This window comes from Eriocheir sinensis, chromosome 40 (genome assembly GCF_024679095.1).
Source record: "Eriocheir sinensis breed Jianghai 21 chromosome 40, ASM2467909v1, whole genome shotgun sequence".
Classification (NCBI taxonomy): Eukaryota; Metazoa; Arthropoda; class Malacostraca; order Decapoda; family Varunidae; genus Eriocheir; species Eriocheir sinensis.
In genome coordinates this window covers 8,394,186-8,406,913 of record NC_066548.1, presented here as the reverse complement: position 1 = coordinate 8,406,913, position 12,728 = coordinate 8,394,186, and the positions used below count along the sequence as shown (strand labels likewise).

Here is a 12,728-nt window from a genome sequence, read left to right as displayed (position 1 = left end):
CTTAACTGGCTCATTAAAAGCAGCACACGCTCTCCTGATTAGCTGAACAGGTGGACACACACACACACACACACACACACACACACACACACACACACACACACACACACACACTTGTGGCCCAGTCCTGACCGAGGTCAGACGTGGGTCATGGCGCTCCGCATGGAGTAGCCCGGGGCCATCCTGTTGGCCTCTCCCCTTCCCCTCCACCCCCCTCTCCCCTTTCATCAAGAAACCTACTTGCAGAAACACAACATAGCAAGATAATTTTTTGTGACTAAGTGAAATCATGGTGACAGTCTGACAGACAGTAAGTGGAGTGCGTGTGTGGTATCGGGATCGCCGAGTGTGTCGCCGCCGCGGCCTTCCATCAGGCCCCTGCCGACGCCCCGAGGTCTCCCCCAGGCTTACAGCCCGCCCATCCTGCTGTTGAAGTCTGGTCAGGTGCAGTGCAGTGGAGGCTTCGTCACTCAGGTGGGGGCAATGTGCAGGCTGCTCACCACCGAGGCTGTGCAGTCTGTTCCCAGGAACAGCTCCGAGTCTTCACATCTGTCTCGTCACCTGTACTGGATTAGCACTCCACCGCTAAGCCCCTTTCTGAGTGACCGTCAATACCGCCTCTACCTGCTCCCAGGCCACCTGCTGCTACCTGACCCAGCATTTTGACCTGGGGATGACCTCAGATTAACACCTACTCGCCTTCCAGAAGAGGATTACCTTCCCGCCTCATCGCTCTACCACACCGCACTCCACCACCTCCTCACCCCTCAAACATCATCACAACTTTCCCTTCGTTAATGTAAATTACCTATACCCCCACACCCCTTTCATATTGTATTTTTCTTTATGGTTGCACTGTATCTTAATATGTACATTTTCAGCCTGAAGGCTGCACTTTCCGAAATAAACCGATTATTATTATTATTATTATTATTACACACACACACACACACACACTCACACACTCGGTCCTGTCTGTTTCCGCCGCCGCCTGCACGCATGAACTCATTTTGCTTTGTTTTGCTGCCCAACGAAACAAAGGGAACGCCGACCCGCCGCCCTCACTAGCTAACAGGACGTTGACCATTTAGTACGCACCAGTCCAAAAAGTACGCATACCGGGATAAAAAAAAATGTACTAAAGCGAATAATATTGATTTGGAGTGTGATAATTAAATAAATGCCTAAATAATGACTCGTGAACGTTCTTTTATTCACACAGTTTCAATTTCAGTCTTCAATTTAAGTTTTCTACAGTTAATTTTTTTCTATTTTTGTTTATTGAAGTTCTTTATCTGAGGTGTGACAATGAAATAAATGCCTAAATAATGACTCGTGAACATGCTTTATTTCCACACAGTTTCAAGATTTCAGTCCAGTTTAAATATTCCACGGTCTCGACAGTACTAAATGGCACGGTGCGTACGAATTGGCCAACACGCCCTACTCAGCTGCGCCGGAGACCAGTTTTTACAAGTCCGCGCATCGCTTATAGTCTAATAAATGCACGGGGGGGAAAGCCTGCATGTCTGTCTGCTTGTTATCCTTGGTTATATCCTATGGTGGGTATGTGGTGAGTATGTAACATTAGGAAAGACGTTTTGATATGTTTGAAGTCTTATGCTTATTAGGTCTTTTATTTCTCTATTTATTGGTTGGTTTATTTATTACATTTATATGCTAATGTGGCAGAGGGGGAGGGTCCGTCCGTGTCTGAGAGGAAGAGGAGGAGGAGGAGGAGGCTTAGGAAAGTTTGCTTCATGTTAGTTTTATTCTGGCAAACGTTTTCCTTCTTTGTCTCACAGAAAACGTTGCAGATGAAGATAAAAAAGTTTGGAGTGAGAGAGGCATAGGTGTGGAAGGGAGACTACATATAAGGGAGGTGTGGAGAAAGAGATTGCAGGTGGAGAGAGAAGAGGGAAGAGTGTAAATATAATATGGAGATATGGACGATTCAGGGAGAGAAGGGAATATTACAAACGTGGAGGGAGATGGTTTACGGGGGACGAGAGAGAATTTACATAACTTGACAAAGAAATATAGAATTAAACCCAACTCAAGATGGAGCGCCACGTTTTCTTTAAGTAAAAGCAAAACAAAAGAAAACGAAAACAAACAATCTTATCTCAAGGTATAGCAACCCATCGCCGCTAAGATAATAACCTATCTCCGCTAAAACCGTAACCAATCACCGCCTAATTAGTTGCTCAAATCTCAGGAACCAATCTCAGAAACTAGTAACTTACGACGGAAACTTTGAGTAATTATGAGGAAGCTAATCCATCATAGTTATAATGTCAACCACCGGAATGAGTTGGGTGTAATTCTGGAGTAATATCGGAGAGGACGGTGCTGAGTCGAAGAAGATAAGGAAGAAGGAAAGGCGCTGAGAAGGGAAGGAAAACGGAGAAGGCAAGTAGGTGGAAGGAAACTGTCGAGGCAGCAGTAGGCGAGTGAGATTACCGTAGGGGCGAGGATGGGCGAGGGCGGATTATTGGTGGGAAGGAGAGGCGGGGTGAAGGACGTGGAGTGTTTGGCTAATGGCTTGGAACCTCCTGCACAGCGTGACGCGTAGGGCAATGTGAGTATGTGTCTAGTAGTCTCTGTACACGTTATTTTGATTTCAACATTGATTATACCATTGAGTGAGTTAGGGCTGGTAGAGTCTGCCAAGCGGTGGTGTGAGGAGCAGATGCTGGAGACAGGCTGAGCGTTGCCGCGTTGAAGACCGTTTATACAAAAATATTTTTCGTGTGCATGCTAACACCTCGACGTCAACGTGAAGGGCATCCAGGCGGCACTCAGGCGGGGCAGGGCAGGTGGGTGCTCAGGCCGGGAGGGCCACCGGCGATCCCCCTCTACTCAGCGGCCGGTCACCCCGAGGCGTGGGGCGGCGGGCCTCAGGCGCGGGGTTAGACCAAAGCCCCATATGGGTTTTAGGTTAGAGTATGTACACGGGCTCGCCGGGGCGCCTCCCGGACGAGCTATTACGTAGTAGAGAAGGGTGGAGATGACGTGAGTCCAGTGATATGATGGGGATTCTCAGTACAAATGCTACGTTTTCTACACGGTGAATGAAAGGCATCGGAGAGCGTGGGGACCGTCAGGGTGGGGCGGGAGGCAGGGGGCGGCACGCCCGGCTCACACCATTAGCAGCACGCGTTTTGCCCTGCCCTCCGCCCCTTCGCTGTTGTCGTCGGCGTTACAATCCTCGGCGCCGGGCACCTCCAGGGAGGAGACGGCCCCTTGGCGGGCCTCCGCGTTTTGGAACACAGCGCTTTGCTTGGACAGGTTCATGTAGTCCCCGATGCTGCTCTTCCGCGGCTGCACTGTCATGGGCTTGAGGCCTCCCTCGCTGCGTGTGTCCAGGTTCGCGTCCGACATGTCCTCACAGCGGCGGCCATTCATGAGCGCGTCGCCCCGCCCTCTGCTGTCCTTACGCTCGCCGTCGCGGTGCTGCTGAGTGCTGGCTGCTGCTGCTGCTGCAGCCGCCGCCGCTGCCTTCTTCTTCCTTCTGGCCTCCCTGGCTCGCCGTCGGCTCTCCCTGGCTCACTTGTAGCTCTCGCCAAACAGCATGACGCACTTTTGGCCGCAGGCGAGGCAGAACACCACCACGGTGAGCACGCCGAGGATGGCGTACACGAACAGCAGCTGGGCCACCGCGAACAGGTACAGCGTCTTGGAGCACCTGGGAGAGAGGAGGGCTGTTAGGCTCAGGGGCAGGTAGGCGAGGATTAGAAGTGACTGCTGTAAACGGGACCGTTGCGGTCATCTCATCAATGAGTGATTCTAAGATTCTGCAGCATTTTCTAGGCAGCAAACGGCCGTTCTCAAACAGATGAAATACGGATTTTGACTTAAAGTTTGTTCAAGTTTTAATAAATGAAAGTTATTACCCATACCTCTTTTAATATATTAGTTAGATTTGCCTAAAAACTACTTTTTAAACTAGGTAGTGACCATCTTCATCTTTGTAAGTACTTCAAGTTATATCTTCATCTTCTTGGTGAATGGTTGACATAACTAATCGTCACACCTTGGCGGCATTTGGCGCCCATCAGTATATACAAAAAAAAAAAAAACGTTATTGGATCCACATAATCCAAACCCTCATTTCCTGGAGCAGTTCTACCATAATTGGAAATTGTGATTTTCTGATTAACCGACTTAGGTGATTGGATCTGGCTTTCGAACCTTTAGAGGACTTCATCTTTTGCTGCGGGACCAAAGGGCTGCGTGGCGGCTGTGGACCCTTGTTTGCATTTGGCAAGGAAACGCACCATTACTGAGTGATTGGTGACTCGCGGGAACCACTTCCCCGGCTGACGGCAAACTATTGATCTAGACCTCGGCTGTGTAAGCTTCGGCGGATCATGCGTGCGCCCGCAGACCCGACTTGGCACTTGGCAGGCACCGTCCAGCGCAGAGACACGTGTTGGCAGAGACTTACCGAGCAGGGATGGAGAAAGAGAGTAGAAATGGGTAGCTGTGAGGACGTGGTAGAAAAGGGAAGGTCGAAGAAGAGTACAGTTGAAACGTATTGGTAAAGAATTAACGAGCAAAGACGATATAATTAAGTGGTAATAAGGACATGATAGATAAGGGATGACTTAAGTTGGGGATGTGATTGAGTCGTATTGGTACAGAATTATCGAGGAGAGAGTGGAAGTTGGGTGACTCGAGGACATGATAGATTAAAGAAGATCGAAGATAGGTATTTGATTGAAACTTATTGGCAAGGATACATCGTACTGTGAGAGTAGAATTGAATGGCTTAGGGGACATGGGAGATAAGGAAAGACTGAAGATAGGGATGCAATTGAAGCGTACTGTAGGTAAATAAATATCCAACACAGAGAAGGAGTAACATCGGGTGCCTTTGAGGGCATGATAGATAAGAGAAAACTGAAGGATAGAAATTTGTTGATAGAAAGAATGTCGAGAGAGAGAGAGAGAGAGAGAGAGAGAGAGAGAGAGAGAGAGAGAGAGAGTAGAATCGAGTGGCTAATAGGGCATTGGAGGTAAAGGAAGCCTGGAGGAATTGATTGGTAGCGGGAGTAGCGGGAGTGAGAAACGGTATGAGCGGCGTCGCCAAATTATCGAACTCATCGCATTTCATTTACGTAGTTTCAGACCGATAACCATAGCAAGAAGAGCAAACAAACATCATTGAATAACAGTTTTAACGCTAACTTGAATTGTCTATATCGTTATTTGTGTAGGTTCGAGAGTTTGAAGCTTAAAAATGATAAATAAAATGTTGAGTACGATAATTTGCCAACGAGGGTCATGGGGCGGCCTGGAATGTGAGGAGAGGAGGAGATAGGGAAGATAAAAAGGAATGATGGAGAGTGGCCGGATGCTAATGGGAAGAATGGATCTGCGTAGGATTGCCAGAGGGAGCAGCACGTAGGAGGAAGACTAGTGGATGGACTTTGAAATTACTGAAAGAAAACAGATAATTAATGAATAGTGGACAAAGGTAATGATGAAAGGGGTGGACATGAGGATGGTTGCCCGTGCGGATATGTGAAATGTGGAGGGCTGTGTCCGTAGACTGTGGGATGTGAGGGCGCGCGTAGAGGTGCAGTTGAGGGAGGGAGGAAGTGAAGGTAAATAGATAAATAGAGATGATGGAAATACTCGTAGTGGGCACAGGTCATGTATTGTTGGCTGTACTGATTGGATGACTTAGATGTGCAATAGAGAGGAAGGGAGAAAGTGTATGTAAGGTGAATGGATGAAGATGGGTGATGATAACAGCGGGCACAGGTCATGCACTATTGGCTGTACTGCGTGGATGAATTTGGTGTGCAGTGGAAGTGGATGAATTTAAGGTGCATGTGCTGGGTGGTTGCTTGGCTGGCGCATGATGGTTACTCGGTGGACAGAACTAGGCTGTTGATGAACGATGTCTTGCAGTTACTTGTGGAATTGATGGATGACGGAGGGAGGGAGCAGTTACTTGTGGAATTGATGGATGAAGGAGGGAGGGAAAGTTGTTCGATAGTTGGTAAATAATGGCTCGTGTCTTATTGTTGGATTTCATGGACAGTGCACAACAGAGGAAGGAACTCAAGGGCAATATATAAAGACAAAACAAAAGCCAGCTGTGCACTACTCCTGTAAAGAAAATAGAATGATAGGCCAAAAACAGAGGGTCAAAACTACTCTTACTTTTTATGATGGTAAAGTTGGTGGGCAGAGAACAGAGGTATGTAAACCGTCACTTAATCATGGCTTGAGGTTACCCGATAAATTGATGGATCGCTGACTAAGGCTTACTTGTGCCCTGGGAGAAAGTAGTTTATTGGTGGACTTGTCGGTGTGTGATGTCTTAATGCTATTAGTGGAAGTAAGAGGGGAGGAAAGGGGGGTGTTAGGGGTTATTATTGTGTTAGTGGTGGATTGAGGTTTATGATGGAAATTATGGACAGTGGACGTAGAAGAAGGTGTAGCTGGTGAGTGAAGTCTAAATACTGAGTCGTGTCAGCCGTAGATAAAAAGAATAGTAGTTAGTGGGGCTATATGTATGAAACTGGTTTGATGGATAGGTAGAACAGAGGAGATAGGAGGAAGGGCGTGGGGTGAAGGTGGGAGCTACTGAATGGAGGAGAGCTGTAAAGTTGGCAGTCGTTTCCTGAGTTGGTTAAAAAGGAGAGTAGTTGGTGAGGCTGCATTTTTTATATTGATAACAGAGAGGGAGGGAGGGAGGGAGGCAGAGGAGGGATTGGAGAGCTAACGTATAGAGTCGTGTCAGTCGTGGGTCAAAAGATGAGTAGTTGATGAGGCTGGAATGGCTAAACTAATGGGTAGGAGAGGTCACAGGAGGGAGGGAGAGGAGGGATGAAGGTGGGAGGTGCTGACTAAAGAGCTGTAGAGTCAGCAGTCTTGTTAGTTTAGGGTAAAAAAAATAGAGTAGTTTTTTTACCCTCTGTTTGTGGCCTATCATTCTATTTTCTTTACAGGAGTAGTGCATAGCTGGCTTTTTATTTGTCTTTATATATTGCCCTTGAGTTCCTTCCTCTGCTGTAAAAAAAAGGTTGGTGAGGCTACATTGGTTAGAGTATTGGCAGAGCAGGAGAGAGAGAGGGTGGGCTGGAGCTTTTGAGTGAAGAGCTTTAGAATTGGCAGTTGTGGACAGTTATTAAGAGGACCAGCGGGTGAGATGGGGTGGGGCTGCATGTTTAATGTTGACGCTTTGCTGTGAATGGGAGGAGAGCCGTGTGTGAGTGGGAAGGGAGGGGTGGAGGCGCTGGCTGGCTCAGAGGAGGGTTCATGATGGGATTGTAAAGTGGTGCGAAATTGTTTTTAGTGCGTAGGACGAACTGAATCTATTTTTGAAAGTGAGCGAGTGAGTGAGTGTCTATTTGTGTTGGAGATTGATTGAGTTTCTTTGTTGTGAGGATTTGAATTTTGTATTTCAGTTTCAGGTTCTAGTCAGTAATGGTAGTCTTGTTGGTAGCTATTGACGCCGTTTGGGATAAGTTAATGTGTTTTTCGAAGGATTGAATGCTAGTCAGGTACAACGAGATGGGTTCCAACTTTGTATTTCGCTAACTTTGTCATTATTTTTAGCATAACAAATTTTAATGGGGAAGTTTTAGCGTGTCTGTATAATCATCTATTTTAATGAAGTCACTGCAAATGTATAATCATGGGTTATGAAATCAATTACAGACGGTCAGTATATCAGTTTTGACCACTCTTTTAAACTTTTTTTTTTTCAGGGGAAGTGATTAGCGGGCTTTTTTTTCTCATCATTATTATTTCTTTTTTTGCCTTTGAGCTACTTTCTGTACTGTAAAAAAAGGTGTGTCTCCATCACTATCAGGCTCCATCACGAACACTCACGGCGGTAATAGAATAAAAAAATAAGCAAAAAACTGCGAATCCACACCACACTCCCGTCAGGTTCTAGGGGGTCCTTTTTCTCTTTTTTTTTTTTGCCTTGAACTGCTTCCTTTACTGTAAAAATAAGTGTGTTTCCATTACTATCAGGCTTTATCACGAACATTTACAGCGGTAATAAAATAAAAATAAACAAAAACTGCGTTCATTTTCCTCATTATTTTTTTTTTGCCTTGAACTGCTTCCTTTACTGTAAAAATAAAGTGTTTCCATTACTATCAGGCTTTACTATCTGGCTTTATCACAAACATTCACAGCGGTAATAAAATAAAACTAACCAAGAATGCTTCCTATACTGTAAAATAAGTGTTTCCATTACTATCAGGCTTTGCTATCAGGCTTTATCACGAACATTCACGGCGGTAATAAAATAAAAATAAACAAATACTGGAAAATCACACCACACTCCCGTCAGGTTCCGAGAGTCCTTTTGATACACGTTTGCGAAATTCAAGTAAATATATTTTTGCCCCGATGCAGTCATGTCAACACGATACCTTTGGCCAAATATATATGTGCTAAAAATGCCTTCAGAAAAATTCGTATCGCCAGGAATATTATTTACCGAACTCTGAAGTGTAATGCTTTTAGCTGGACAAGATGTTTCGATACGAGTGTGAAAGAACTCTTAAAAATTTACGATGTTTTTTTTTCCGTTTTAAACCTCACGATTTATTTTTTCCCTTTTTTCACCGTATTTTTCCCCCTTTGGATGTATTTTTTCCTTTTAAACTTACTTCATCTATTTTTTCCCTTTTTTCCCCTTCGATGTATTTTTTTCCTTTTTAAAACTCACTTGATCTATTTTTCCCTTTTTTTCCCCTTCGATGTATTTTTTTCCTTTTTGAAACGCACTTTATCTATTTTTCCCTTTTTTTCCCCATCTGATGTATTTTTTTCCCTTTTAAAACACGATCTATTTTTCCCTTTTTTCTCCCTTCGATGCATTTTTTCCTTTTTAAAACTCACTTGATCTATTTTCCCTTTTTTTCCCCTTCGATGTATTTTTTTTTCCTTTTTAAAACTCGATCTATTCTTCCCTTTTTTTCCCCTTCGATGTAATTTTTCCTTTTTAAAACTCACTTGATCTATTTTTCCCTTTTGTTACCCTTCGATGTATTTTTTTTCCTTTTTAAAACTCACGATCTATTTTTCCCTTTTTTCCCTATTTTTTCCCCTCTCGATGTATATTTTCCCTTTTAAAATTCACTTGATATAAATTTTTTCCTTTTAAACCTCTCTTGATCTATATATCCCTTTTTTTCCCTATTTTTTCCCCCCTCTTGATGTATTTTTTCCTTTTAAAACTCACTTGCTGTATTTTTTCCCTATTAAAACTCACCTGATATATTTTTTTCCCTTTTAAACCTCACACTATAATTTTTTTCCATTTTAAATCTCGCTGTATTTTTTCCCGCTTAAACCTCACCTAATATATTTTTTCCCCTTTTAAACCACATTTGCTACATTTTCCTCCCCTTTTAAACCTCACTTAATGTATTTTTCCCCTTGCCATGGAGGGGAAAGATTATTTGGCGTTATCTATGTGTGGGGATGGAGGGAGAGAGGGAAGGAAGGAGGCGTTTTTCTGTGTCCCTCCTACCCCTTCTCCCCCCACCGAGGGACACACGGGGGCCTTGCTGCGTTGCTGAGGGTTGATTACTTTGTCAGGGGGGCGCGGGAGGGCTGAGGGCGTGGGGGCGGGGGTGGGTGAGCGAGGGAGGTGAGCAAGCCGTGCTAGGGTGGAGTAAGTGGGGCTTGAGCTCAGTACGCAGGACGACATGAAGGGGAGGAGGGAAGAGGAGGGCAGGAGAGGGAGGAGGGCAAGTGAGGGATGAAAGGAGAAGGGGAGAAGGGAGAGAGGCAGGAGAGGAATGAGGAAGCAGAGAAGGAATGAAGAGGTAGAGAAGGAATCAGAAAGGCAAAATAGGGAGGAAGGTGAAGGGGAGGAGAGGAAAGGTAGAGAGGCAGGAAGGCAAGGGAGGGAGGAGGAGGAAGGGAGAAGGTAGAGAAGCAGTTGGGAAGGCAGGCAGGTATACTCGTTAGGCGGGAAGAGGGAGGAAGGAGATGGCGGAGAAGGGGAGGAATGGAGAAGGGAGAGAAGCAGGCAGGCAGGAAGGTAGGCATGTATCCGTCAGGTATTGGAGGTAGGGAGGGAGGGAAGGAGGAAGGGAGGGAGGAAGGGTGGCGAATGGAAGGCGGAGGGAAGGTGGAGAGAGGGAGGAAATGAAGGAGGGAAGGAATGCGTTCTTGGGGATACAGGGAGATAAAATGAAAGAGAGAGGGAGAGAGGAAGGAGATAAGGAAGAAATGGGGGAGGGAGAAAACGAAAGAAGGAAGACGAGAGAGGCAGGGAGAAGGAAGAAAATAGGGAAGAAATGTAGGAGGGAGATAACGAAGTCGAAAAGGAGGAAGAGGAGGAGAGAGGCAGGGTAAAGAAAGAAAGGAAGGACGAAAGGAGAGAAGGAGAGGTACGCGAAGGAAAAAGATAGGGAGGAAATGGAGAGGGAAAAAACGAAGATGAAAGGAGGAAAAGAGAGAGAGAGGCAGGGAGAAGGGAGAACGGAAGGAGTGCATGAGAGGTAGGTTGACGAAGGAAGAGGGGAGGGAGGGAGGGAGGGAGCAGCAGTGGGCTCTAGAGGAAGGAAGGGAACGAGTCTGTGTTTGGAGAAGCAAGGACGGCGGAATAACATGCAAAGGAGGGGCCGACAGAGAGAGAGAGAGAGAGAGAGAGAGAGAGAGAGAGAGAGAGAGAGAGAGAGAGAGAGAGAGAGAGAGAGAGAGAGAGAGAGAGAGAGAGAGAGAGAGAGAGAGAGTTCATGAAAGAGAGGACAAGAGACAGGGAGACAGGGAGAGGATGTAACTATTATTAGGCTCATGGGTAGAGACTTAAGGGAACTGTAATCAGACGCGAGAAGATTGACCATGATAGGAATGAGTGACGTTTTTTATATAATGAACGCGAAGGTATTGGAGGTAAGGAGGCAGGGAAGGAGGAAGGGAGGGAACGAAGGAGAGAGTGAGAGAAAATGAAGGAGGGAAGGAAAGGGTATATTAGAGTAGGGGGCATTGAAGGTAAAATTAAATATGTGTGTGTGGAGGAGGGGAGGAACGTTTTACAGAGGAGGGGAAGGAGGGAAAGCTGAAGGAGTCTGGGAGGGAAGGAAGGAGAGGGTGAAGAGGTGGAGGAGGAGGAGGAGGAGGAGGAGGAGGAGGAGGAGGTGAGGCTGGACCCTAAAGGAACTCAAATAGACTGAGCTAAGTTGAGTCTGGATAAGGAGGAGGAGGAGGAGGATGAAGCGGAGGAGGAGGAGGAAGAGGAGGAGGAGGAGGAGGGGTGAAGTAGTGGGACTAAGACCGACTAAGACGAAGACGGGGGGGAGAGAGAGAGAGAGAGAGAGAGAGATGATAAAGAAGTAAAAGAGAAGAAAGAAAACGAATCAGAAAAAAAAGACAGGATATTAAAAAAAAAAAAATTACATTCATACACCAGACAAGGAACACACACACACACACACACACACACACACACACACACACACACACACACACACACACACACACACACACACATTCACTCATCAACCATCTCATCACTGCAGTCATCATCACCATCTCCTCCTCCTCCTCCTCCTTACCAGTCATTAGGGGCGAAGAGGGTGAACTGGAAATTGGGCGGGTAGATGCGATAGACCCAGTAGTTCCCCATGCCGAACCACACCACCAGGAAGATCGTCAGCGCCACGTCGGTAGCCCGGTAGCTCGTCGACGTAAAGATCTCGTCCAGGCTGTCCTCGGCGAAGGCGTCATCGATCCTCTCGTAGCGCCTCGACCGTATCTGTTGGGGGGCGCGGGGGGGGTGCAGGGGGTGTTAATTTTATGCGTAGGGGGAGGGGAGATAATGTAAGGGTGTGTGGTGGGTATAGGGGAAAGGTGTAAGGGTATTTTTAGGGTATAGGGTGTAGGGGTGTATGTGTTTATGTAAGGCGGGGAGATGTGATGATGTGTGTGTAGGGGGAAGTGTGTGTGTGTGTGTGTGTGTGTGTGTGTGTGTGTGTGTGTGTGTGTGTGTGTGTGTGTGTGTGTTTTCATTGTCACACTTTCCTTCCCCTAGATTGGTTTTATTCACGTTCGTTCGTTAATCCATCTCATTTTTTTTCATTCATTTTAATTAATTTTCCACTTTAACCTCGATTCTCATAATGATTTTTTCCTCCCTCCACCGCTCACTCCCTTCTTTTCTCTCTTTCTTTCTTCACTCGCTTCTTTCTTTCCTCCTATTTTTTTTCTTGACCCCATTTTTCATTCTTCTTTGTCTCGTTTTTCTTAACATCACTCATCTATCTTCTAAAGTTTCCCTTAATCTCATATTCTCTTTGTTCTCTGTTTGCTTTGTAGTCTGTTTTAATGTGTGTGTGTGTGTGTGTGTGTGTGTGTGTGTGTGTGTGTGTGTGTGTGTGTGTGTGTGTGTGTGTGTGTGTGCTCTCTCTCTCTCCTCTGCTTCCTCCTCTACCGCATAACATCCTCTTCCTCCTCCATTACTTCTCTTCCTCACCATTCTATCCCTTCCATTCTTCCTTCTTTATTCCTTCTTTTACTCACACCTCTCCCTTCCTCCTTCACTCCTCTTCCTCATATCTCCCTCTCTCTCTGACCCTCTTTTCCACCCTTTCCTGTACGCATCCGTCTCCGTCTCTCCTCTTTCTCTCCCTCATACCTCCATCCCTCTTCCGTAACTCTTTTCCACTCCCCATCCTCTCCGCATCTATCCCCGTCTCGCCTCTCTTTCCCTCATGCTGTCTCCCTCTCTCTCTCTC

The 12,728-nt window shown here is 46.1% G+C and overlaps 1 protein-coding gene across 1 annotated transcript in view; it reads right to left on the bottom strand.

The window, feature by feature from the left end:
* Nucleotides 1–1,249: 1,249 nt before the first annotated feature.
* Nucleotides 1,250–12,728, bottom strand: part of LOC127009316 (mucin-1-like) — a 41,299-nt gene continuing 29,820 nt past the window's right edge. The window contains exons 5-6 of the mRNA XM_050882266.1: nt 11,550–11,749; nt 1,250–3,688 (exon numbers count right to left, since the gene is read on the bottom strand). Of these exons, the coding sequence (XP_050738223.1) occupies nt 3,550–3,688; nt 11,550–11,749 (339 nt within the window). The 3' untranslated portion in view covers nt 1,250–3,549. The remainder of the gene's footprint in view (nt 3,689–11,549; nt 11,750–12,728) is intronic.